At 45.0% G+C, this 27,791-nt stretch overlaps 1 protein-coding gene across 1 annotated transcript in view; it reads left to right on the top strand.

The window, feature by feature from the left end:
• Window positions 1-22,981, top strand: part of RBM27 (RNA binding motif protein 27) — a 59,996-nt gene extending 37,015 nt beyond the window's left edge. Inside the window, exons 15-21 of the mRNA XM_033927468.1 lie at window positions 1,011-1,085; window positions 9,102-9,257; window positions 10,000-10,104; window positions 10,894-11,085; window positions 14,741-14,827; window positions 18,459-18,569; window positions 18,812-22,981. Coding sequence (XP_033783359.1) covers window positions 1,011-1,085; window positions 9,102-9,257; window positions 10,000-10,104; window positions 10,894-11,085; window positions 14,741-14,827; window positions 18,459-18,569; window positions 18,812-18,895 — 810 coding nt within the window. The 3' untranslated portion in view covers window positions 18,896-22,981. The remainder of the gene's footprint in view (window positions 1-1,010; window positions 1,086-9,101; window positions 9,258-9,999; window positions 10,105-10,893; window positions 11,086-14,740; window positions 14,828-18,458; window positions 18,570-18,811) is intronic.
• Window positions 22,982-27,791: the final 4,810 nt, after the last annotated feature.

Below are 27,791 nucleotides of genomic sequence, written 5' to 3'. Positions count from 1 at the left end.
TTGATGTGGGTTTGGAAGAGGGAGATCTTTCCCGGGAGAGATTGGAACATGATTGTGTAAAACAAAAGCCAAGCTTTTGAGCATTGCGGGAGTATTTTTCAACTCTGACTCGGTTTTTCCTTATGCTTTTCTTTCTCTTCCTTTATCATTCTGTATGGGGAATAGGAGAAATACTAGGTTGAAATGAGGGGAGATGCCGTTAAACTCAACAGCCATTCAACCAATTTTTGAAAAGTGGGAGCAGCATCTTTTATTTATTATACAATGCTGCGCTGGGTACATTGAAAACATAGCAATAAAATCAGAACAATAACAGAAGCGCACCTTAAGAGCTGAAAATGTTGAAGAAGAAGCTTGCTGAGCAGATGATAAAGACGGGCAGTGGTGGCCGTTGCTTCCAGACTTTTCTAAGCTATAGGGGAGCAGGTCTGAGCTGGCACTGGTGAGTGATATGGCCTACATGTGGCTGCATTGTCTCGCTTGTCTACAGAGGAATCTCTTTTCTTAAATTTGTTTTATGGGGAAAATGCTGATACAGTTTTGTTGGAGTAGTAAAGGATTTTGGGGCTCATTTTCAAAGCCCTGGTGCTTTGTGTGTCTACGTGCTTTGTAAACGAGCCCCTTTGAGCTCCTTTTACGAAACCGCGTTACTGGTTTAATGCGCGTAATAGCGTGCGCTAATTTGCCGGCCACGCTAGCCGCTACCGCCTCCTCTTGAGCAAGCGGTAGTTTTCCGGCTAGCGCCGGAATTAGCACGCGCTAAAAATGTGTGTGCAATAAAGCTGCTAACGTGGCTTCGTAAAAGGAACCCTTTGTGTCGCATTTGCCATGAGAATTCCAGCTGGTACAAGAACCTTGCAGCGAAAATAAATGAATTCCACCTGTGGCCTTGAAGCATGACACACACAGCTATTTATTAAAATTAGCCCTTAACTGCTTTTCATATGATTATTACATAATGTTCCTACCAGCCTGAGGCTTCTTTATCAAAATGTACTTCTTTCATTCAGGAGGCTCTAAAACTCCAACAAGATATGAGGAAAAAGAAACAAGAAATGTTAGAGAAACAAATTGAATGCCAAAAGGTAAAGTCTTGGTTAATTTTCATTAAACCACGTGTCTATCCAGTGATACAATAATGGACGGTGTTGGGGGCAGCCTGAAGTTTGTCGACGCATTCTGACTGCCACAAGCCTGGATTTTCAGTGTTGTACCTGGGCATAGTTAGGATCACTCTTTATTTGGCTCTCGCCTGGCTAGTTTTCCAGACACCAGCACTGAATGTCAGACCAGACACTAACCAGAGAGTGACGTGGTAGTGAGGGCTGATATTGAGCAACACTGTTTGGCTAAGTGTTACTGAATACGTATCTGCTCGCAACCCTCCCTGTACCTTTTGTTAAAAAAAATAAAAAATTTAAACAAGGAGTCTTTATTGAACAGACCAAGGGAGGAGAAATACAACTTCCATGCAATATCAAACAGACACAAAGTTGAATTACTGAATATTTACATTGGTCTTCTGAAAATAGCTCTTAAAAAATTGCAGATTATCCAAAATACTGCCATTAGGGTATTAGCAAACGCCCATAGATATGACCACGTCACTCCACTCCTGAAAAATTTTCATTATCTTCCAATAAAGTCAAAACTATTGCATAAAGCTTTGACTCTAACTTTCAAGGCATTTTGGACAGGGCAATCGGAATATTTAGCTCATCTTTGGATCCCATATAACCCAGCTAGAAATGTATGATCCAGTAATGGTCATCAATTCTCCTTACCTTCAGTCCACTTGTTGAGATTAACCTCTACACATAATTCTGCCTGTCTTTGCTTCTGGACCTTATCTAGAATTACGTAGTGAATTTTCATCTATTCAATTTAGAAGTCTGTTAAAAACTTATCTTTTCAGATTGGCATACTCTTAATTGCTTTTTTCAATCAGGGGATATTTAGAATCATATTGGTACGAATGTTGGGGGAGAGATTTGCAGTTGCTGCTTTTATAATTGTATTAAGTTTTATCATCTTTTTTTCTATTTTAATTAGAATTTATTTTGTAATTTATTATTTTCTTTGTATTTTTACGTTCCTGTTGATTATGAAGTTCATTTCTTTCTTGTCTAATACTATGTAAACCACTATGATGATGTATTGAATCATCGCAGTCTATAAATGCTAATAAACTTCTTATGGCACCGATCACAAAACTTAGGTGCTGGTAACGTAGGCCAGGGTTCTATTGGCCTACATTGCGGCGCCTAACCCCCTCTTCTATGAAATCGCGCTAGCGTTTTTTAGCGCAGAGAGCCACACTGCTCCCGACGCTCATAGGAACTCGCGTGGGCCATTCAGTGCGGCTCTCTGCGTTAAAAACCGCTAGTGCGGTTTCGTAGAAGAAGGGGTAAGTTTTTGAGAATTGCACCTAGCAGCACCTGTGTCTATCTCCACCCTTAAACACGTCCATTTCTTTAGCACTCTCCAGACCAGTAGAGGTTAACTTTACGATTGGGTATATATCTAATCATGACCAGCAGGTGGAGACTGAAAACAAAACTTTGGGACAGTATATCCTAGCCCCTCCTCTCTATTTCCCTCAGTCTTCTTTCAGTCTCCAGCAGGTGTTGAGTGATCTGTACCCATCTCCCTTGGTAGGGCTGTTGGAATTTGTTTAGAGGTTTATTGTCCCTGTTTTTAGCCGGACGGAGCTTGGACGGACTCTGTTTGGGGGTTCGTCCGACCTCGGGGGTGTCAAACCCGGCGGGTCACGAGCGGGGTCCCTCCCCCCACTTCCTCCACCTCCCCATATTTTTTTAGAGGAGCCTCAGCAGTAAGCCTTGCCCCCTAAATCAAGCAAGGCATATTGCTTCGAGAGCCTGTGGAGCCTGTTCTGTAAAAAAAAAAAAAAAAAAAAAAAAATCCTGAGGTAGTGCTGGTCTGGAGGGTTGTATCCCTTTAAGAAAACTGTATTTTACTGTATTTTTTCAACTAACCGGCACTTTTTTACAGCTAGGTCGCGTATGGAGCAATGAGCACTTCTAAAGGGAAAAAGTGCTCATTGTGCTCCAGACGCGAGGCACTCGCGGCCGGCCTGTGCAAGCGGTGTTCAGGCCGGTGCGGTGGAGGAGCTCCGTCGGCAGCGGCTGCAGGCGCCCAGAGCTCCCCGCCGATGGTGCCTCGCGAGTCGGCAGGGAACGGTGGAGAAGCCCGGTCTTCTCCGTCCGCCCACGGAGGGATTCCCCGAGCCGCCGACGGTCGGGTTTTAGAGGATTCCCTCTCAGCTGATATTTTGACAGCTGATGCCGGCTTGCCTGTTTTAGCGGCTGAGACTATTCAGGTCTCTCAGCCGCTTCAGGCTGTGGAGGGAGCTGTTTTGGCGGGAAAGACGCCATCTTCTCTGTCTGGCCCCTCCATTTTGTCTTCCACCTCAGGTGACCTTCCCCCTGTTTTGTCTAAGCAGGGGCAGGTTTCTGCTGGGTCCCCTGCTGTGGCAGGGAGTCCCTTGGGACCCTCGGGGGGTTTTTCCCCTGATTTTTTCTTTTCATTATGCAAAGCCTATTTTCAGGCGGCTGGGGGTCCCGGTTGCGCCCAGGGGGTCTCGGGGGGTGGGGTTTCCTCCGCGCTCCCTGCGGCTTTGCCTCTCTCGTCTGACGTGACGTCCCCTCCGCCGCCTCTCTTGTCCAAGCGTCCGCGGGTGTCGTGGGACGAGGATTTGTGGTCGGAGGAACGTGTCGGTATGGAGGAGGACCTGGACCCTTCTGAGGAATTCCAGGACCCTCTGGAGGGGACGGAAGCTGGCGGCGGGTTGTCGGGTTTCCCGTTCTCCAGTGACGAGGCGTCCGTGGTGCGCCTTTTTCAGAGAGATGAGCTGCCTGACCTTATTCAACAGGTTTCTTCGGCTTTGCGGTTTGAGGACGCGCCGCCGGAGACTCCGCGTGTGGGGGACCCTCTGTTACGAGGGATCCGTTCCGTTTCCCGCTCTTTTCCTATGCATCAGGATATTCGGGATATTATTCTTGAGCAGTGGAAAACGCCGGAGACGCCGTTTCGGCTGGCGCGCAGCATGGCTCGCCTGTATCCCATTCCTGAAGGGGATCGGGCTACGTTAGCTTCGCCAGTCGTGGATGCGGTGGTCTCGGCTATTTCCAAGCGGCATACCGTGCCTGTTGAGGGCGGTTCTGCCTTGCGGGACTCTGAGGAGCGCAAATTGGAGACCATCCTTAAGCAAAATTTCCAAGTCTCTGCCTTTGGGGTCCAGGCGGCTATTTGTGGGGGACTGGTCGCTCGCGCCGTGTTTCGGTGGGCGGAGCGGGTCTTGGATCGAGAGTCTGACGACTGGTCTCTGGTGGATCAGGAGGTAGCGAAGATTGAGATGGCTGCCTCATTCCTCTCGGATGCTCTGTATGACTTGGTGCGGATCTCGGCTAAGTCCATGGCTTTTGGCGTGGCCGCAAGGCGTGTGTTGTGGCTGCGCGCTTGGGCGGCGGATGCTGCGTCCAAAGCTAAGCTTACTAAATTTCCCTTTCGGGGGTCGTTTTTATTTGGAGAGGACTTGGATAAGTTAATTCAGACTCTGTCGGACTCGAAAGTTCCCCGTTTGCCGGAGGACCGTGCCCGCCCGGCGTCTCGGGGGGGTGCGGCCCGGGGGCGTTTGCGGGAATTTCGCAAGTATCGCCCTGGGCGTGGGGCTGCTTCTTTCCAGTCTCCGGGGTTTTCCCGGGGTCGGTTCTTCCAGCGCATGCAGCCCTTTCGGGGGGCCCGTCGGGGGGCAGGGAATCCCTCCGCCGGTTCCCCCGCTTCCCGTCCTGCACAATGACGCCTTGCCGGCGCCCCCCTTGGTTCCGGTGGGGGCCCGGCTGCGCGACTTTTTTCCCAAATGGGCCGAGATCACGTCCGATCAGTGGGTCCTGGAGGTGGTGCGGGACGGTTATGCCCTGGAGTTCGCCCGCTCTCTGCCGGATTTTTTCCTCGCTTCTCCGTGTCAGACTCCGGGGAAGAAGCAGGCTTTTCGCCAGACCCTTCAGCGCTTGCTAGATCTCAGGGCAGTAGTTCCGGTGCCCCCCCCGGAGTGGGGCACGGGCAGGTACTCCATTTACTTTGTGGTGCCCAAGAAGGAGGGGACTTTTCGGCCCATCCTCGATTTGAAAGGGGTCAACAGGGCTCTCAAGGTTCCCTCTTTCCGTATGGAAACGCTGCGGTCGGTCATTCTGGCGGTTCAGCCGGGGGAGTTTCTCACTTCTCTCGATCTGACGGAGGCCTACTTGCATGTTCCTATTCGGACCTCTCATCAGCGTTTCCTGCGCTTTGCGATCTTGGGTCGGCACTATCAGTTCTGTGCGCTTCCCTTTGGGCTGGCCACGGCTCCCCGGACGTTCACCAAGGTGATGGTGGTCGTCGCGGCAGCCTTGCGGTCGGAGGGCATTCTGGTACACCCCTACCTGGACGACTGGTTAATTCGGGCCAAGTCGTTGCAGGAAAGCTACCGGGTTACGGCTCGGGTGGTGGAGTTTCTCCGGTCGCTGGGCTGGGTGGTCAACCTTTCCAAGAGTCGGTTGGTTCCGGCTCAGCGTCTGGAGTACCTCGGGGTGCTGTTCGACACCTCCTTGGGGAAGGTCTTCCTCCCAGAGGCCCGGGTGAGCAAATTGCAGTCTCAGATTCGCCTGCTTTTGGCGTCCCGGTGTCCTCGGGCGCGAGATTTCCTCCAGGTCCTGGGGTCGATGGCGGCGTCCCTGGACGTGGTGAGGTGGGCGCGGGCCCACATGCGTCCTCTTCAGTATGCTCTGCTCCGGAGGTGGTCTCCCCAGAGGCACGGGATGGATGTTCCGGTTCCCCTGCGAGGCTTGGCGCGCTGCAGTCTGCGTTGGTGGCTCCGGACCCCTCACCTAGTTCAGGGGGTGGGTCTGGATCTTCCGCAGTGGACGGTGCTCCTTACGGATGCGAGTCTCCTGGGTTGGGGGGCCCAGTGTCTGGGTCACTCTGCTCAGGGAACCTGGTCCACGGAGGAGGCCTCCTGGTCGATCAACGTGTTGGAGACCAGGGCGGTCCGGCTGGCGCTGTTGGCTTTCCACTCCCTTTTGTTGGGCAAGTCGGTCAGAGTCCTGTCGGACAATGCCACGGCGGTGGCTTATGTCAATCGTCAGGGGGGCACCAAGAGCACTCTGGTGGCGCAGGAGGCGGCTCGGCTCATGGTTTGGGCGGAGTCGCATCTTCTGGACCTCTCGGCCTCTCACATTGCCGGGGTAGAAAACGTTCAGGCGGACTTCCTCAGTCGTCACTTCTTGGATCCGGGAGAGTGGTGTCTCGGCGCCGAGGCGTTTCAGTTGCTAGTGCGTGCTTGGGGGCAGCCCCTGATGGATCTGATGGCTACAAGTGGCAACGCCAAAGTACCCCGCTTCTTCAGTCGTCGCAGGGACGGTCTGGCCGAGGGTCTGGATGCTCTGGTCCAACCGTGGCCAACGGAGGGGCTGTTGTATGTGTTCCCTCCTTGGCCATTAGTAGGCAGAGTACTGCTTCGCATTGTTCGCCATCCGGGGCTGGTGGTCTTGGTGGCTCCGGATTGGCCTCGTCGTCCGTGGTATGCGGATCTGGTGAGGCATCTGGTGGCGGATCCTCTTCCTCTGCCTCTCGAGTGCGATCTTCTGACGCAGGGTCCCATTCCCATGTTCGACCCGTCTCCCTTTTGTCTTACGGCTTGGCTCTTGAAAGGGGCCGCCTGAGTAAGAAGGGATATTCCGACAAGGTGATCTCTACACTTTTGGGGTCCCGGAGGCTTTCTACCTCTCGGGCTTATGTACGGGTTTGGCGTCTTTTTGAGGAATGGTGCCGAGCGCGGGGAGTGGTCTCCTTTCGCGCTTCTCTGCCTAACATTCTAGAGTTTTTGCAGGATGGCCTGGATAGGGGCCTGGCCTGGTCTTCTCTTCGGGTTCATCTGGCGGCCCTGTCGGCTTTTCGGGGGCTGGTGACAGGTCAGCGTTTGTCAGCCATTCCTGATGTGATTCGCTTTCTTAGGGCGGCCAAGTTGCTCAGGCCTCCCATAAGGCCCTCGATTCCCTCTTGGGATCTCAATCTGGTTCTCTCTGTTCTAGTGCGCCCTCCTTTCGAGCCGTTGGATGGCTGTTCGTTGAAGGACCTTACGCTGAAGTCGGTCTTTTTGGTGGCCATTACTTCCGCTAGACGGGTGTCGGAGCTACAGGCTTTCTCTTGTAGGGCTCCCTTCCTGGAGTTTTCAAAGGAGCGGGTTGTTTTGCGGCCTGTTCCTTCCTTTCTGCCGAAGGTAGTTTCTCCTTTTCATGTCAATCAATCGGTGGTCCTCCCGGTCTTGGGTAGTCGGGAGGGTTCTTCTGAGCAACGACAGCTGCGCAAGTTGGATGTCGGTCGGGTCCTCCATGCTTATGTGCAGCGGACCCGGGATTTTCGGAGCTCCGATCATCTCTTTGTGCTTCTGGCGGGTCCTCGTCGGGGGGCTGGCGCTTCTAAGGCTACTATTGCGCGCTGGATCAAGGAGACGATCGCTTCCGCTTATCTTCTGAGTCAGAAGCCGGTTCCGGAGTTTCTCAAGGCTCATTCCACTAGGGGTCAGGCGGCTTCTTGGGCTGAGTCGTCGCTCGTGCCTCCGGTGGATATTTGTAAGGCTGCGGTTTGGTCCTCCTTGCATTCATTTGTTCGGCATTATCGGGTAGATGTTCAGGCGCGTCGGGACGCGGTGTTCGGTGAGCGTGTTCTGGTATCGGCCCTTCGGGGGTCCCGCCCGTGAGAGGGACTGCTTTGGTACGTCCCAATCGTAAAGTTAACCTCTACTGGTCTGGAGAGTGCTAAAGAAGGAGAAATTAGGTTCTTACCTGCTAATTTACTTTCTTTTAGCTTCTCCAGACCAGTAGAGGTCCCCACCCTGTCTGTTGTTGTTGTTGTTGGGGCTGTTGCGCGGGCAGTTTTTGGTTTTTGCTGCGGGTTCTAGTATTTTTCTAGGGCCGGGGAGAATTGAAGAACAGCGGCTGTGGCTCGGCTGGCTTAGCTGGCGAGCTGTGGGGACCTTCTTCCTTCGGGAATTTCTCCTCTGCATTTTCCAACAGCATTTTTTGGGTATGTTATTGGTTACTCCTTTCGGAGTATTGTTTTTTCTCTCTGTTGTTTCCAGTTCTTGGTTCTGCTTGGCTATTCGGCAGACTGAGGGAAATAGAGAGGAGGGGCTAGGATATACTGTCCCAAAGTTTTGTTTTCAGTCTCCACCTGCTGGTCATGATTAGATATATACCCAATCGTAAAGTTGACCTCTACTGGTCTGGAGAAGCTAAAAGAAAGTAAATTAGCAGGTAAGAACCTAATTTCTCCTTAGGTGTTAGGCGCCAAGCGATAGCTGCTTACCTTTTATAAGAACATAAGCAGTGCCTCTGCTGGGTCAGACCACAGGTCCAACCCGCCCAGCAGTCCGCTCCCGCGGCGGCCCAACAGGTCATGTCCTGTTTGAATCACCCCTTGGTTTCTCATCGAAGTCCTATCTTCCCATCAAATTCCTGACCCTTTGTCCCCGCACCCCTTTCAGTTCCCTACGATCCCTTTGTCCCTCAGGAATCCGTCCAATCCCTGTTTGAATCCCTGTACTGTATTCTGTATTCAGGTAGGCGCCTATAAGTCAATTAAAATTTTTTTTTCCAATTATGAGCTTGTTAAAGCTCGTTTAGGTAATTAATATAGGTGCCTTGTACAGAATCTGGTTCTAAGCTTTAGTAAAAGGGTCCCTTAGCTAGTGGGACAGCAGTGCCAATGTTCAGATATATTGATGGAGAAATAAGAAGGCAAACTAGAGAAGAGCAGTGCAAGAAACAGAGATTCCATATGATGCGTAAGTTTGGAAAAGTCTTGTTATCTTGTGCTGTGATTGGAAGCTACAGTCATTTTAGTCCACAGCACTTCAGCATACGGAAGCAGAAGAAGAGGCAGGTTGGGATTATGAGTGGAGTAGCTAATAAAAAAAAAATATCATAATAAATAAATTAAACCTTGCCTTGTAGGCCGTTTGGGACAAGGATAGTGAACTTGTGAATTTTGCATATCCTCTTGCATCCCTTTTTTGCCTACATTTTTCTTTTTAATTTGAATAGATGTTGATATCTAAGTTGGAGAAAAACAAAACCATGAAGGCAGAAGAAAGAGCTGAGATCATAAAGACGTTAAAAGACCTTGGAGAGAAAATATCTCAGTTAAAGGACGAATTAAAAACTTCCTCAACCCCATCCAAGGTCAAGTCCAAGACTGAAGTAGGTACCTTTTTTAAACATCGTTCTTGCCCTTCATGATATCATCCCTTTTTTTTTTTTTTTAAAAGCTTTATTTAATTGGAAGATTCTGGGCACCCCCCCCCCCCCAAAAAAAAAAAAAGTGTGTAGCAGAGAAATTGTTTATAGTTTATCTGAGCTTCTAGACTGCTACTAATGACTGGGGAGTCAATTCAGAGCGGTTTGCATGAGCTTCTGTAAAGGTGTTACAAATACAGAGCTACAAAGAGCTTCTGCGAGATGTTACATACATGGGCTCTATATGTTTTCTGACTTAAGCTAAAAGTAGCTTATATTTCAAAGCTTTATTGCACAGTTTGAACTTTGTAAGCTAGCTTAATCATTGCAGAGTTAGTCTGTCCTTTTCTGCTTTCTTACCTATGACTGATGGTATTCATGCAACAAAAAATTACATCCTTAATGAAATAGGTGATCTTAAGAGGAGAAAAGGTTTCATAATTTTTAGAATTTTATCCTACATAAGACACCAGTCCTTGCACTGGGATCAATAGAGTGCAAAGTGGTGGAAGAGGGGTCTGTCTCATTGCTGTATAAATATTAATTTGGCTCCTTCACTTCTGCCTTTTTATTTTTTTTTTAGATACTTAATTTCCAAGTAAGGACTTTTAGGTAGAAATGATCTAAATTTAAGTGTTCAGAAGATCAATTAAAAGAACATGTGCAAAGACACTGAAGTGTTAAATGCTGTCTGTATTTCCGAAAGGCACAGAAAGAGCTGCTGGATGCCGAGTTGGATTTGCACAAACGGTTGACTTCAGGAGAGGACACCACTGAGTTGAGAAAAAAACTCAGTCAGCTGCAGGTGGAGGTGAGGTTTTACGGATGGAAAGGAGTCCTGTTTGTTCCTCTCTTGGTATTATCTTATGACTTTCTTTGTTATATATATTTAACATACACCTTTGCCAGAAGTTCACGTAGTATTTTCCTGTTCCTAGAAAGCTCACAATCTAGGTTTCTACCTGAGGCCGTGGAATATTAACACTGGGTTTCTACTGGGGCCCAGAGTACTAAATACTCCGAAGCTCTTCGAATTCCAATGAACATTGGAGCATTTAGCGCTCGGGGCTGCAATAGAAACCTCTACCACGGCTTAGTAAAAGGAGCCCTAAGTGACTTGCCCAAAATCATGTGGTGGTGTAATAGAATTTGAACCTGGGTTCCCCGGATCTCAGCCCACTGCTCAAACCGTTAAGCTACTCTGCTGTACAAGGCAAATAGTTTAAAAAAGAAATAAACCCAAAAAACCAAAGAAAGTGCACTGCTCTGAGGATGCTGCAAACCAAATCCATGGGACCTTGAAATTTCATAAGTTCTCTGACCTGGTCTGTGTGCGTTAATTTCTTCCAAAGTTGAGAGGTTTGTAAAGGCAAGTTCAGAATAGAATTTAAAGGTTCATCTGCATGGCACTCGGAAATGATTAAGACATTTATTTTTTGCCTATCACATATTTTCTGGGTGAATCACATTGGTTCTAGACTTTTATCCAGTTGGTTTCTTCTATCAGACTGGGTTATTATAACCTACAGCATGTATTTTACCTTTGTTTTCTTATATAAATTACACTAGAAGCATTCTCTCATATTTTATTTCTTTTTAGGCCGCTCGGCTGGGTATCCTTCCCACGAGTCGGGGAAAGGCTTCTTCTGTTCAGAGCCGAGGCAGGGGCCGGGGTCGTGGTACGAGAGGGCGGGGCACATTGAATCATATGGTTGTGGACCACCGCCCCAAAGCACTAGCAGTCTGTGGATTTGTTGAACAGGAGAAAGAGGACTTGTTGCAACATTTTTCAGTAAGTTTGCTTTGCTTGTACATAAAGCCTGAGACAATGAATTTGTATGAGTGCTAGGTGGTACTTCTGAGGATCTATAAATGTTGTATTATTTACTGTGAAGAGAGTTAGGAGAGGATAAGAGAATATACACCCTTCCAATCTGAAGTTTGGGCTATACTTTCACAGAAAATTTAACTTGAACTATTGTGCTATTTCGTCAATTGACAATATTTATCTAACCATAAAGTGACATCACAATGCAGCTGTAAAGAGCCTTAGCCAATAAGGAGAGGAGAAGATAGTGGATGCTACAGATGAGCAACTGGATAGGCCATTTGGCCTTTATCTGCCATCGTGTTACAATGTTTCTATAACCCTAAAGTTCTATGACATCACAATGCAGCTGTAAAAAGCCTTAGCCAATAGGGAGAGGAGAAGATAGTGGTGGTAGGTTGTTCCTGTTGGGCTATCTCTTCCCTTCACCCCTCTTTTTGGGTCAGGGGAGACTCGTTCTCTTGATATATTTTCAGTACTCCTCTTTTGGGGTTTTCTATTGTACAATATTTATATAACCATAAAGTTCTATGACATCACAATACAGCTATAAAGAGCCTTAGCCAATAAGAAGAGCAGAAGCAGCTGTAAAGAGCCTTAGCCAATAAGAAGAGCAGAAGCAAATGTTAAGAGCCTTAGCCAATAGGGAGAGGAGAAGATAGTGGTGGTAGGTTGTTCCTGTTGGGCTCTCTCTTCCCTTCACCCCTCTTTTTGGGTCAGGGGAGACTCGTTCTCTTGATATATTTTCAGTACTCCTCTTTTGGGGTTTTCTACTGTACAATATTTATATAATCATAAAGTTCTATGACATCACAATACAGCTGTAAAGAGCCTTAGCCAATAAGAAGAGCAGAAGCAAATGTTAAGAGCCTTAGCCAATAGGGAGAGGAGGAGATAGTGAATGCTGCAGATAGGCAACTGGATGGGTCGTTTTTGGCCTTTATCTGCCATCATGTTACAGTGTTTCTAACATTCAGGACTCTCTAGGAAACTGTTTCATCTGGTTGTTCCCTTGCCCAGAACTGTATAACCCAGTGGTCTCAAACTCAAACCCTTTGCAGGGCCACATTTTGGATTTGTAGGTACTTGGAGGGCCGCAGAAAAAATAGTTAATGTCTTATTAAAGAAATGACAATTTTGCATGAGGTAAAACTGTTCATAGTTTATAAATCTTTCCTTATCCCAGGACAAGCAGGCATGATATTCTCACATGTGGGTGACGTCATCTACGGAGCCCCGATGCGGAAGCATTTTCAAGCAAACTTGATTGAAGATTTAAGTTTGCTCTGCTGCTCCACGCATGCGTGCCTTCCTGCTCCACTAGGGGGCGCATCCCCTCGTAGTCTCCAGTTCAAAATTTTCCGCTGAGCCTAGAAGTCGTGTTTTTTCAGGCTCTGCCCCAACTGCCTTCTAGCACCGCAATTTTTTCTTGTTTTTCTCAATTTAGTCGCTGTGCGAGAGTTTTTTTCTTGTTTCAACTGTTCCTGCTTCGTTTTTCACCGACCCGGAGGCTTTCGGGTCCCCGTGGCCGCGTGGCTATTCGAGCTGCGGCCAGTTTCGATTCTATGTCCCGGCCTTTGACCGGCTTTAAAAAGTGCTCCCTGTGCAAGCGGCTTCTTTCCATCACAGACCCGCATCGCCGGTGCATCCTCTGCCTGGGGGCCGCTCATCCAACCGACTCCTGCCCCCAGTGCGCTACTTTCCAGAACCAGGCCCTCCATCGAGCGAAAGCCCGCATGGCGGATCTTTTCGCCCCGGACCAACCCTCTACCTCGGCCTCGAGGTCGGTCCCGGCCTCGGCCCCGAATACCTCGGCATCGCCTCGAGACTCGAACCCGAAGTCCTCCGGACAACAGAAAACCTCGGCTCCAGGTAAGTCCCCTCTTCCCTCTTCAGGTTCTGTACCAGCAAAGAAACCGGCCTCGGGGACACCGGCGACGCATGGCGGAAGTCCCATGCTTACAGCCCCGGCGAAGCCCTCCAAGCCTTCGGGCCTTGCCTCCACCACACGGGAATACTCTGATACGAGGTCGCCCCCGGTGGAGTGCACCGAGGCAGTGGACATGCCCTCGATGCTGTCCGTGCCCGTTTTCCAGGACCTACTCCGAGCGATGATCTCGTCGGAGCTGTCCGCTGCAATGGCCCATTTGCAACCGGCCTCGACCTCGACCCCGCATGTGCCAGACCAGCCTGAGCCTCGCGTCGAGCCACCTCGAAGAAAAGCGCGCAAGCTTCGCCGCATTCCATCCTCCTCGGACTCCTCACCGAGGCACCCGAGGCGCTCTCCCTCCACAGACCGCCACGGTGCAAAACGTCGTGCTAAAACGACAGAAACCTCGAACCACCGTACCTCCAAGAAGGCCCGGGGTTCCCCCACTCTACGAGGCCGTTCACCTACACCTCGTACGGGACCGCTAAGGGTGGCTGAGTTATCACTCTCCAACCCGCGCATTCTCCGAACTCCCCCTCGGACCGGGACTCCGACCCGAGGTTGTAGGTCTTCACCGAGGGAGTCCGGGTCGAGGTCACCGATTCGACACCGATCAGTACCTCGAACCCCGACATCGTCTCCGAGGGGCTCCTCGAGACGTCGGAGATCTACGACCCCGGAACACTTTCACAGTACTTCCCCGGTCTCGGAGCGTGGATCGGAGCAGGAACCTCGATACTCGAGGGAAGCCTCCCCATCCTTCTCCACCCGACGGAGGTCTCGTTCACCGACCCCGCACGGGGCCTCGGGAACATCTCGCCCATCCTTCACTCGCTTTGTCCAGGACATGGGCCACGCTTTGGACTTAGACCTCCAGTCTGACTCCAGATACTCTAAGGAATACCTAGCGGAGCTGGATATGCCATTACTGCCCAATCTTCAATCAAGTTTGCTTGAAAATGCTTCCGCATCGGGGCTCCGTAGATGACGTCACCCACATGTGAGAATATATGCCTGCTGTCCCTGGATAACTGTGCTTTTTGGCCAAGTCTCCAATAATAATATTATCATTTATAGCTAAAGAGACATATGATCAAGAAACGGTTTTATTTTACATTTGTGATTATGATAAACATACCGAGGGCCTCAAAATAGTACCTGGCGGGCCGCATGTGGCCCCCGGGCCGTGAGTTTGAGACCACTGGTATAACCAAAGTAACATGCCTAACTCTAGATGATTCTGCTATTTTGGTGGGGGAGGGGGGTTTCCTGTAATCTTTGCTTATAGTTACTTTCAACATTTTCTCAGTGATGATTTTTGGTACAGAACTGGGTCAGATTTTTCATGTTGAAAATTGCTTTAGGTAAAAGTGCCTGTTCGCACTTGCATTATCCATCTTGTGAGGATGCTTTTTTAGCCTTAAAGAGTGTACCCGCTTTTTGAAAACACAAAAGAGCAAATGTACTAAGGGCAGTGGTTAAAACATGTCCTCTGAATGAAGCTAAAAGTATATACAAAAAATGCATCTGCATCCTTAGAAGTGTTTAATACAATAGAACTATCTCTCCCCCCCCCCCCCCCATTTACCCTCATACAAGGAGGGTAATTTTCAATTAGCATATTTCTGTCTCTTTGTAGGCCTATTATGCTATGAGTAGTGTGCTTACTACATTTTCTTCAATTTTAAGAAATTTGGAGATTTAGAAGATCTGAAAGAAGACGACTCGCCTTCAAGTGTTGTTCTAACTTTCAAAACCCGATCGGAAGCTGAAAATGTGAGTAGAGAAGCAAAACAGATTTCTTCATACCATACCTGCCTCGGTTTAATCATCAAAATAATTGTTATGGTTTCACTAATGGAGCTACCTCAAGAATAGTTTTGATCATGGTAAATAAGTGATAAGGGACAAAATCTCTAACCTGCAAATCTTTATTTCACTATCTAATTTCTAGTGCAGTGTGTCTAGTAGTCCCGAAGCGTAGGGTTATGCATCTGAACCCGTAAGTTGCTTGCAGAATGCTGTCAATCAATCTTTGAAATCCGCCTCCTTCCCAGGCTGCAGGTCCTGCCTCCTCAGTTGTTGTTTTTTTGAAGCAAGTTGCTTAGAAGTGTTCCTGTTCTGCAGGTTTTATTATTTTCAGATATTTTTTCCTTGGTGTTTGGTTGGAGGCTAGGTGCCCAAAGTTTCCACTTGTTGGGACCTCTGCCTGGGAGAAGACGCAGATGTGCATTGTGGAAGTCTGCTGCTAGCAGGATCAGGCCTCAGAGACAGCCTCCTGCATTGGTATTTTTTGGGGAGCTCAGGTGCCATTCCCTACGTAAATGCTGCTCTTCATTACCCCTCCGCTCTTCTCCCTGTACCGTTCTCTGCCACCTCCACCAGACTCGGTTCCTTCCACCTTTCTTGTGCTGTGTGTCTGGAATAAAGTCCTGTGTAAGCAATCTCATTTACATCCAGTGTTATAAAGCCCATCTTTTTGAAGCTACTGTTAATCTCTTATTTTCTTGTTCATCCCCGTGCTATTTTTTACCATTTCCCATAGCTAATAAACTTCCTAATTCTCATTTATTCTGATTGTCTGTCTTGAATAGATTGTAAACTTGAAAGAGAAAAGGACCGTCGTCTTAACCTGTATGTGTCGTATACATCTCGTAGTGCCATTGAAATAAGTAGTAATAGATTGTACTATTATTTTTAAATAAGAAGGGAGTAAAGACTAAGAATCGCCTTACTGGGTCAGACCAATAGTCCATCCATCCCAGTAACCCGTTCACACGGTGGCCAATCCAGGTCCCTAGTACCTGGCAAAAACCCAAAGAGTATAAAGGGGAAAAAAAGGGGGGTAATTCGATGTTCATACAAAACTTTGTGTATCAAAATTTTTAAAAATCCTTTAATGTAATACTAATAGCTACAAAAAAAACAGGGCGGAATGGAGGGAAGCATAGTACAAAGGTTCAAAATATCACTCCAAAACCAAAGCACCACCCAAGCCAAGAAAACTAGCTTATTATTTAAGCGAAAGAAAAGCCTCAGACAAACGGAGAAGTGGACCCTAAGCATCATAGGCAAAAAACTTTCGCACAAGTTTAAAGTTAGCAGGTGGGAGCAAAAAAAATAGCCGAGAATGATTAATGGTAAAAACCACTGAACACAAACAGGCCAGACCGACAATCGTTTCTTGGCCAGTAACCACTGCTTCAGGGCCTTAGCGCCAAATCCAGGCTATCCTATAACACAAAACACAAACCCAAAGGGGAAATGAAATTGCTCACCTCCTGAAAGTTGAAAAAGAGCAAAAGCTCATTCAACTACTTACAGTACGCAGATCCTAACTACTGCTTTCAACCACAACTTTCAAAGCACTGTTGTGGGGCTTATAACCATGTCCAGCCCATTCCAACATATCCTCATCAAAATGTCATATTATATTAATTTTATACCAATTTTGTAAGCGTTTCCAGTTAGAAAAATTGTATGAGTCTTTCAATTGGGATTCAAGGTGAGCATATCATACAGTGCTGGATGATCATATCATAGGATCTCTTAGGATCTATATATCATTCCAGGTCTACATCCTGGGCAGAAATGTTGTAATCATTTATGCTGCAAATCTCCTACTTACCACATAAGTACTTTATCCACAAGTGCTGGACAAAAGTATTTTTTATGTATATAATATCAAACCCTATCATTTAAATCATTCATTGTGCATAACTAGGGTGAAATATGCCAAAATCACCATACTGTCATTTAAAATATGCTTAAAGAAAAAGGCAAAACTTATCTGGGTGGAGCCAGCCACCACCAGCGCTGGTATTGTTCAATGCTACTCCCGACGCCCACTGGTAAGAGCGTTTCAGTCTTGAACGGATCTTCTTTGGGGGATGAATCAAGAAAGTTGCCTTTCCTTGTAAGCCATTCAAATGCAAATCAATGCTTGATAAGGGGTTCCAATGCTGCGACTGGCTTTACATCGGGTATGATGGAATTTTAGGTCTGATTTCTCTTTTTAAAAACCCAAAGAGTAGCAAGACTCCACGATCCAGGGCAAGCAGTGGCTTCTCCCATGTCTTTCTCAATAACAGACTATGGACTTTTCCTCCATGAAGACCAGAATTGAACGCAATACTCCAGATGAGGTTGCACCATGGAGCGATACAGGGGCATTAAAACATTCATTCTTAGTCTTGTTAACCATCCCTTTTTTTAATAATTCCTAGCATCTTGTTTGCTTTTTTGGTCACCGCCGCACATTGGGTGGAAGGTTTCATCATATCATCTACAGTGACACCCAGATCTTTTTCTTGGGTGCTAGCCCCCACGGTGGACTCTAGCATCTGCTAACTGATATTCGGGTTATTCTTCCCAATGTGCATCACTTTACATTTGTCCACATTAAATTTAATCTGCCATTTGGACACCCAATCTTCCAATTCCCAATCTACATGTGTTTTAACAACTTTGAACAATTTAGTGTCATCTGCAAATTTGATCACCTCACTCGTCGTTCCAATTTCCAGATCATTTCTAAATAAGTTAAATAGCACCGGTCCCAGTACAGACCCCTGTGGCACTCCACTGTTTACTTTCCTTCACTGATAAAAATGACCATTTAACCCTACCCTCTGTTTTCTATCTGATAACCAGTTCCTAATCCACAACTGAACTTTGTCATCTATCCCATGACTCTTTAATTTTCTCAAGAGCCTTTCATGAGGAACTTTGTCAAAAGCTTTCTGAAAATCTAGATACACTACATCAACCGGCTCACCTTTATCCACATGTTTATTTACACCTTCAAAGAAGTCAAGCAGATTGGTGAGGCAAGATCTCCCTCGGCTGAACCCATGCTGACATTAAGTTTTTTTGTGTTTCCTATCTAAAACAACAGAAAATATTTTAGAAATGAGGGAAAGAAGCTCTAAAGATCTTTAAAGAAACTGTAGTCATCTTACTCTGGATAGGGACCGAGATTAACCTCTGGCTCCTAGACGCGTCCTGATTTCTTCTTATTTCCCTGATTTATGAAATTTCTTGTAGCTCAGTCCTTGGCATAAAAGGATGTAGGCTTCAAGCGTGAGGTGCCTTTTTTGGGAGGGTGCTACAGATAGATGTGGTTTGAAGAATTCACTAATATAATCAAGTTAATATATTTGTCATGTAGGGTTAAAATCAAGTCATAAAAAGCCTATTGTGATTATCTAGCAAGTGATCTCTGGTGTATGAAGTACAAATGCAATTTCGTGCTTGAAATTTGGATTTGCAGTTGTTCTAATAGATTTGAGTCAGATATATATATCTTTTTTTTTTAGGTTTTGAAATTAGTCATTTTGAATGCTATATCAATATCAATCAATAAATTTTAAAGAATTAACATTTGCCTTCTGAAACAACAATATAGGCCGCCAACCAGGGCTCAAGGTTCCGAGGCCGCAGACTCCAGATCTCATGGCACAAACCCAAGACGCCCTCAGTCTCCACAGACATTGAGGAGGAAGAGTCAAAGGATGAGGTATGGGGTGTGGTTCATTAGCAAATGACACAATCGGTACATTTAATTGAGGGCAAAACCATCTATGATCTGAAGATATTTTGAGCACATTTTGTTCTAATTTTCCTTAAGGGTATTGGCTGGATTGTTTTCCCCAATTTCAGACTAATGCTCATTTTTTCTTTTAAAAAGCATTGTCACCAGTCATTGGGCATCCAGCATGGCCTTCAAAGACTGACCTGTAATTCCATTTGCCTTCCCAGGAAGTGGAAACTCCTGACCTATTTCTGCATGAAGATGATGATGAGGATGAAGATGAAGACGAGTCACGCTCATGGAGACGATGAAATTTTGATTGTAGAAATTTATTATATTTTTTTTTTTAAGGAATGCAAGAAGACATCGTCGTCTTTTTACCATTATTTAAAAAAAATTTACAATGAGCCAAAAATATATATATTTTTGTTTCTTTTAAATTTGTTTTGCGTGTTGGAAGGGCATGTGTGTGATGAATGATGCAGGTTTAAAAGGTTATGACCTTTTCTCAGGTCAAAAGAGATAACCCAAGTGGGGGATCATTTTTTGTATTGAAATAGATACTTTATAAATATTCTCTAGAACCCTAAACCAATTAGAAAGCACCCTCTGTCCTAAAAATGTCTAAAGCTAACCAGAAACTTTTTTTTTTTTTTAAGCTGAAGTAAATACGTTTCCCTGTCTTCTTTCGTTCTTGTCCTGTTTTCTGGATTTGTGTGGTTTGGCTTTTTATAGGAAATGGATTGGAACGTGTGTATCACGGTTCAGGGCATCATTAGGGTAGACCTCCTTATATTTGATTGGTCTTGCTTCAGGTGTTAGGAACTCATTGGTAATAGAAAGCATTGAGCACCAAAAAAAAATTCACCTTTGAAACGCAAACTTCCCCAAAATATAACTGCACTGGAATGATCAGGACACGTGCAGCTTTTACTCGCTGTCTGTTCTCAGGCAATAGAGGTCACCAGGGAGTGCAGTGGTTTCTCGTTTCTTTGTCTACTGGTGGTGCTTTAGGGTTAGATTTATTTTAAACACCTCGACATGCATTAACCTGTGTTATTTACTGCAGATCTCGCTATATGCAGTAGGACCTGTGTGTGTTAACAGCCTTTAGCATCCGGTCTTTCCTTGATTTCTTGTCTCAAGTATATATGACAGTCCAAACAGTACTTGGGTATTGCGTAGAATTGTACTGAAGAGTAGAAAGGAGGGGCCTCTTGTTTTCTTACTTTAGTAGAGACAGTACCTTCTGTTCATTCTTTCCTCTAAACGTTGCCATCCTGAGAGCCCTTTGCACTTGGACTGATGCGCGACCAGGCTGGGGTTTCCTACTGTAGTAAGGCGGTGTTAACCAGCTTCTGCTGTGAGCCACATGGCGCGTCGTCTGTCCTGATCGTTCTGGACTTTTTCTGGATGAAACGCGAGTCTGTACAGTGATGGAACCCAGCGTGCGTGCTGAATGCGAGACCCTCGCCCATCACTTTTTGAAAGGTAGAAAAGGCTACTTGAGGTGTGTCTGCAGACTGAGGATCCTGAAGAAAAGAAAAAAGGCCTGAAGCGTCAGCTGTGGCAAAAGCAGCTTCCTTTGCAATGTTATGCCATGTTTAAACTCTGCCATGCTTGCTGCTGTTTGGACTCTCTTTGTATGTATTGTTTTTCACCGTGCCTGCGGGCTCCGCGCATACAGTAGCAGTTTAAAGTAGATATGCATGTGGCTTATATGCTGATGTGCAGTTTGAGAGATGATTATATCCTTTCTGCTATAAACCACCACCAGTAGACGAGGGAAGCATTTAAAACATAAATAACATATATTAACAAGTGTGCATGTCTGTATTTATATCTATTGATATATCTACTTATCCAGTAAGTCAGATTATCGGATCTGCCAACAGATTTCACAAGGATCCAAAGGTAATGCATTGCTTTGGGAATGTCAGATTTCCAGCTGGAACTGAATCCTAGCAGTGCGCAGACAGACTTTGCCTGTTATATTAATACCTGTTTGAGGATGCAGTTAGATCATTTCTATGTAAAGAGATTTTGTGTACGTAAAAACGGAGTCCATAAACCTACATCACATGTTTACATGCCACCACAAATGTTGCTGGGCTTAAACTTTTTGAACATTTGATTTTAATTTACATGGTTTCAAATGTAAAATCCCTGATTTGAAAAACAAGACTTCAGAAATACAGTGCACATTAGATAACTCGTGTTTAAACTGGGCTACAGAGGAACCTTTTAGACATGCAAAGTCTGAAAAAAGTATTTCTGTTATACTATCATAGCGTCTCCTGTTAGTCGACGTCTCCGGTTGTGAATCCTGTAAAGCCAAACCGATGTCCCCCACACTGTCCAACCTAGCATTGAACAAGAAATGTTGCCTTCTCATATTACAAACTTTTTTTTTAATAGATATTTTGCATTTCTATTTCTTGATTAATGTTAAAACAGACAAAAATGCATTTTAAGAAGAAAGTGGTAGAGTAGTAGTTTGTTCCTTGAAAGAACTAGAATCTTACTGGGCTGTTGTACCTTTGGCAGGACCACAAGAAACCTGATTATGTGACACGTGAGCTTTTATGACTACACAGGTCTGTCTCCAAAACCTCCTATTGCTAGTATCAGTTTGCTATTGGTCCTTTAGAGATGCTGCAGCCGACTAAGACTTCAAGATTAAAAGAAAAAATGAACTGTGTTCCCTCTGAGTCACTCCTGCTGCCCTTATCATTCTACATGCTTGTTGTAAGTCATTATTTTTGGAAGATCTGTAACAACATTTTGAAAGACTCCCGACTGCCTGAAAAAGTAAGATGGAGGGAACAAAGGATTTATATATTTTTTGTATAGAGGTTTTCTTAAATTGTATAATTTTTGTAAATATTTTGCTTTCCTTATGTACTAAGACTACCAGCGTATAGATTTCGATAAGAATTGTTGTATTTTTGTACTGGGGGAAATGGGTGACTGCAGCTGTATGGAAGAGTTTGGTGGATTTTGTCACAGTTGAGCAGATTGTGATTCCTTTTCACATGGTTTCCAGGCCATAAAATGACTAACTTCTTCCGACTCATGTATTCACATGTTTAGTTTGACTGTCTGGAAAAGCCTCATTAAAGTATTAAATTGTGAGAGCATATTGGCATGCCTTCCTTAGAGCCTTCAGACTTTTCCCAGTTGGTTTATACAGAGCTGTTAATTTTCCTGGAACCAGATCCTGGGCTTATAGTTCTGTTTGCAAGAGAAGGCCATACAGTGGAGTAAAACCAGGAATGGCTCGGCCTGAACAGCAGAAATGGAGCCACTTAACAGTCTACCATTAGGCTGACAGGATAGTGTTGCATTTATTGGGGATTTTAAAGTTCTTGGGAAGAGTGGAAGTAGGAATATATTCAGTTTAGGCACTGACCGATGTGCAGGCTTTGATGTAACCAAATGATTCTTTCCAGACTGTATTTTATATGTAACAAAGCAACATAACTTTTAGTAATTGGGTTGCACGAAATATTTTCAGCATTTAATTTTACTTTTATTTTGAAGAGGACAGCTGATGGTTCCGATTTTAATGGTATTAGCAAGCATTTTTTTATGACTTAGCTAGCTCAGTTTTTCGATAAACAATCCTAAGCTGAGGAGGGAAACTCTGTCAAGTGGAACCCTTCAGTACTGCTATCTCAGGGGTCTCAAAGTCCCTCCTTGAGGGCCGCAATCCAGTCGGGTTGGAGGGACTTTGAGATCTCTGTGCTATCTGGAAGTGGCCCTGTCACCCGATCTCCCCATCGAATCCCAATGCAACACATCCATAGTATCCTGGTACTTCTGTCTACAAAGTGCTGCCAGAAGCCTCTAAGGGCATAATATTCTATTGTATGCATTTGGAAGTTCATTGGCATTCTGAAGTAAAATGCATCAAATGAATTTATCTTTGATTTGTGAGAATACAAAGAACAAATGTTTTGATGAATTAATTTTAGTTTGCTGCTCTCATAATTAAGTTCTTAGTAGACAGGAATAGTTGATGGCTTAAAAGATCAGTTTGACAACGGTCCTGCTGGAACTAAATAATAATAATAATAAAAAAAGGTTGAACTTGATTAAAATCATGTGAAAAGGAATATAAGGTTCCTCTTGATGTATAGCAACCTTTGTATTATAGTTTTTACAAAATTGTGAACTTGTGTCATAGTGCAATAGGAGATATTGTTGAATTTCTAACTGTTTATACTTTAAATTCATATATGTAATGTTTGTTTTATTGATTACAATCTGAATTTCTAAGAAGCATGTTGACTTTTGCAATAAAGAGAATATGGAATGGTTCAAGGCAAAAAAAAAAAAAAAAAAGAAAGAAAGAAAGCAAAAAAAAAAAATCTATCAGATAAAAAGGAAAAAAAACTTCAAAAAGCTGAAATATTTTAACGGAAATTAGAAAACTAATGAACCATTCCAGAGATTCTAAGCCACTGAAAGATCTGTCTCTTGTGATTTGATTTCATTGTTCTGGGTGATTTAGAGATGTGGGCTGATGTTTGCCCAGCAGTGACTGAAAGAACAGTTTTGGGTTTATGCTTGCAGTGGTATAGAAGCCATGCTTCTTCCAGCTCGTACTTAAATTATTGAACTGAAAAGAACATAAGAATTGCCGCTCCTGGGTGCATTTCTGGCTGGTAAGTGTGAAAATTAATGCAGGTGGATTCTGGCTAGTATTTTTTTTTTTTTTTTTTTTTTAAGCAGTCAGTGTCGCATCCAAATGGGTTGCTGAGAAGTGGATTTAAACTTTTTAGTTTTTTAATGTTAAACAATTTTTTTAAAAAACTTTAACCACAAGAAGTGATTCTGCTGTCTTTGGCTCAGTGAAGGATTGAAAGCGCTGGTTCTCAACTCAGTCCTCAGCATACATATAACCAGTCACAATTTCAGGATACAAGCAGTGCGTTGGAGAGATTTGCATGCATTGCCTCCCATGAACGCAAATATGTCTCATGAATATTCCCCACAAATATTCTGAAAACCCAACTGGCTGGATGTCCCCTGAGGACTGAGAACCACTGATCTAAAGCAGGGGTTTTCATCCCGGTCCTTGGAACACATCTAGCCAGTCGGGGTTTTAGGATACCACTGCCTGCATTCGATGGCAAAATATATCTTGTTTCTATGTGTGATGAGAATGCTGAAACTCGTGCCAAGGACTGGCTTGAGAACCACTCTTAAAGGACATGGAATCTCAAACTAGGGTCTCAACTCCAGCCCTCTGAAGGCCACAGGCAGGCCTAGTTATTGGAGTCAACAAAATATGCAAGTTGGCCAGATTCTTTTACTATATATATATATATATATATATATATATATATATATAAATACATAATTCATACATTCTTTATAGACATTTATTGACAGCCCCAGGTTTGTTAGGTTTTGGGTTTTGTTTGGGTGTGTTTTTTGGTCTTTTGGGAGTTAGCTCATGCCTTTTCAGTAGTAACATAGTAGATGAAGGCAGATAAAGACCCAAATGGTCCATCCAGTCTGCCCAACCTGATTCAATTTAAATTTTTTTAAATTTTTTCTTCTTAGCTATTTCTGGGCAAGAATACAAAGCTCTACCCAGTATTGTGCTTGGGTTCCAACTGCCGAAATCTCCGTCAAAACCTACACCAGCCCATCTACACCCTCCCAGCCATTGAAGCTTTCTCCTGCCCATCCTCCCCCAAACGGCCATATACAGACCATGCAAGTCTGCCCAGTACTGGCCTTAGTTCAATATTTAATATTACTTTCTGATTCTAGATCCTCTGTGTTCATCCCACGCTTCTTTGAACTCAGTCACCGATTTCCTCTCCACGACCTCTCTCGGGAGCGCATTCCAGGCATCCACCACCCTCTCCGTAAAGTAGAATTTCCAAACATTGCTCTTGAATCTACCACCCCTCAACCTCAAATTATATCTCTGGTTTTACCATTTTCCTTTCTCTGGAAAAGATTTTGTTCTACGTTAATACCCTTCATATTGAATGTCTGAATCATATCTCCCCTGTCCCTCCTTTCCTCTAGGGTATACATATTCAGGGCTTCCAGTCTCTCATACGTCTTCTGGCGCAAGCCTATCATTTTCATTGCCCTCCTCTGGACCATCTCAAGTCTTCTTACGTCCTTTGCCAGATACGGTCTCCAAAACTGAACACAATACTCCAAGTGGGGCCTTACCAACGACCTGTACAGAGGCATTAACACCTTCTTCCTTCTACTGGCTACAGCCCAGCATCCTTCCATTATTGTGAGTATTTTGCAATCTAAGGCAGGGGTGTCAAAGTCCCTTGTCGAGGGCTGCATCCAGTCGGGTTTTCAGGATATCCCCAATGAATATGCATGAGATCTCTTTGCATGCACAACTTTCATTGTGTGCTAGTAGATCTCATGCATATTCATTGGGGAAATCCTGAAAACCCGACTGGATTGCGGTCCTCGACGAGGGACTTTGACACCCCTGTTCTACGGTAAGAGGAGCACATGATCACAAAAGTGTTTGGATTTCTGCAGCTCCTAGATTGCTGGAACGGATTGAACACCTAGTGTACTGAATCTGCCAGGGACTAGCAGAAAGAAGATTATCGAAGGTGAAAACCTAATCTTCCATTCACACTGTCCCTGTTCTCTACTTTCCCAATCCTTCCTACACCTGCATCTGTCCCATCACCCTACAAATTCACACACACACACCCCCTATGGAGTCTGCCCTGCTAACTACCTCTTGCAATTGTCCCACCACCCTTAAAACATGCCTCATTCTCAAAAATGGTACCCCTCTTTAACTTCCCCAATGTATGCATGTCCACATACAGAAGGCTGGAACGAATTCAATGAGTCATGCTCTGCAAGCTTTCTCATTGTAATTATTTAATCTCACGAGGCTATGAGAGTTGCTAGATGATAAAGTGCTCAATACTTTGATGCAATTGCCAGAAAACAAAGCCAGCTCAAGTTGCCAGGTTTTGTACAACTTAAGCTGGTCTTGTTTTTTTCAATGTAATCTAGAGGCCTTTCTACGAGAAATGCTCAACAGATGACAAACACTTGGTCATAGCTTACCATCACCTGTCTTTTGGCAGACTGCCCTGTGTGTAATAGTGGCTATTTCATCAGGTGATGAGCTGGTTCACTGTACTGCATTAGGTGTTGATGGAATTGCCATAGACAACATTTACAAACCACCAAATCTACCTTTTAACCACATTTTTGGGATTTTAAGTGCTGAGATAGCCCTGATTAGGACTCCCCTCCAGGGATTCAAGACAACATTGGGCAAGTTCCTGCTAAACTGGAACGTACGCAGGTGAGGCTGGACTCATTTAGAGCACTGGTCTTTGACCTGGGGGCCGCCACGGGAGCTGACTGCTGGGCACGATTGGTCTGACCCAGCAGCGGCGATTCTTATGTTCTTATATCTTTAGTGGGTCCTTGATGTTAAATAAGCTTACAGGAATGGGACAGGGACAGTGACAAAATTCACAGGGCCAGGATGGGGAAATTAAGTTCCAGGTCATTCTCTAGTACAGATGGACATAAGAGATTCAGCATCATGGTAGAAGGATCACAGCAGTAGCCAATGCTACAACGTTAATAACAAAATATCCAGACAAGAAACACATACACCCACCCTTGTTCTCTGTGAGAGCTAAAACTTGTACCTAAGAATTGCTGCTGGGTCAGACCAGTGGTCCATCGTGCCCAGCAGTCCGCTCACGCGGCGGCCCTTAGGTCAAAGACCAGTGCTCTAAACGAGTCCAGCCTCACCTGCGTACGTTCTGGTTCAGCAGGAACTTGTCTAAATTTGTCTTGAATCCCTTTGTACGTGAACACTAGCCAAAGCTGCCTAAGACCTAAAACTCTTCATTTGTCCCAGCACATTTCAAAAACATTTTCAAGGCAATTTGGCTGGTAAATGAACCTCTAGTTCTGGCGTTCCTTGCTTACATTTTTAAACTGTTTTTTGCTCAAATTTTTATTTTCATTGTAGATTTCTAAAACAATTTTGGAATACCGAGCAAAAACGGATTAATCACAGGTTTTCAGCCAGACCCTTGCAGTGGAAAAGAGATGAGAACAGGTTGTTTGATGATCTCTGTGCTCACGGCCGCACTTCAACCTCTAGTTCTGGAGGCATCCCAATTCTGGCTATATTAATCATTTTTATTGTGCTACCAGCTCTCCGAGACATGTCACTGTCACAGAGTCATTTTATCTGTGTCAGTCAAACATCAGCATCGCAGTCGGCGTTCTGTCCTCATCTATCAGCCAAGTTTGAACTTCGGTCCCTTGGGAAAGGCGAAGATCTGCAGCTTTTAAAAACAGTATATTGAAAACCCAACTGCACCAGTATTTATTCATGCTAATTTGTAGATAAACATATTTTGAAGCAATATCTCCTGTGACCCTGGCAATGTGTATCACCAGAAAATTTGATACATTTTTAAAGGAATGTGCCCAAACCTTAACCTATGTTTATTTTATTTCCAATTATGCTTCATCTTTAACTTGATTTGCCGCAGACCTTCACTGTTAATGCTTGCATCTTTGTTTTTCAATATGTTTTTCAGTTTGCAGTACCATAATTCTGTCTAAATTGTGTACGCCCGGTTACAGTAGCAGTGGTTAAAATTCAGTTTCCATAATGTTTAGTATATTGCATTGGAGAAAGTGCTGAAATCGTAGCATTTTTGAGCCCATCAATTCGACTCCTGTACAACCTCAGCTTTCCGCGATCCCATTACTCCAGTGCTCTGTGCAGCCCACTGGTTACCAATCAAAAAGCACTGCATCTTCAAAGCCCTGGTTATGGCCCACAAAAGATTCCACCAAAAATACCCAGCCTACAAAGCATCCAAGCTGCACCCATATACCCTTACCTGCCCCCTCTGCTCCTAAGAAGAACAAAGACTGCATTCCTGCAGGGACTTCCCTCCAGATGAGCATGGCGTGTTAACGCTCCTACAGCCATTTCCTCCCTCAGCTATGGAACCAGTTATTCACACAGATAAGGTCTCTAATGACCTTCCATAGAGCAGTACAAACATTCCTCTTCCCCTAATTGGACCATCAGTGACCAGCTTCCTCATTCTATTTCTCCAAGTACTCTTTGCCATGACCAGTCTGGACTCTAGAATAACATAAGAACATAAGAAGTTGCCCCCACTGAGTCAGACCAGAGAT

This window comes from Geotrypetes seraphini, chromosome 18, assembly GCF_902459505.1.
Source record: "Geotrypetes seraphini chromosome 18, aGeoSer1.1, whole genome shotgun sequence".
Classification (NCBI taxonomy): domain Eukaryota; kingdom Metazoa; phylum Chordata; class Amphibia; order Gymnophiona; family Dermophiidae; genus Geotrypetes; species Geotrypetes seraphini.
This window is presented reverse-complemented; position numbering and strand designations above follow the sequence as displayed.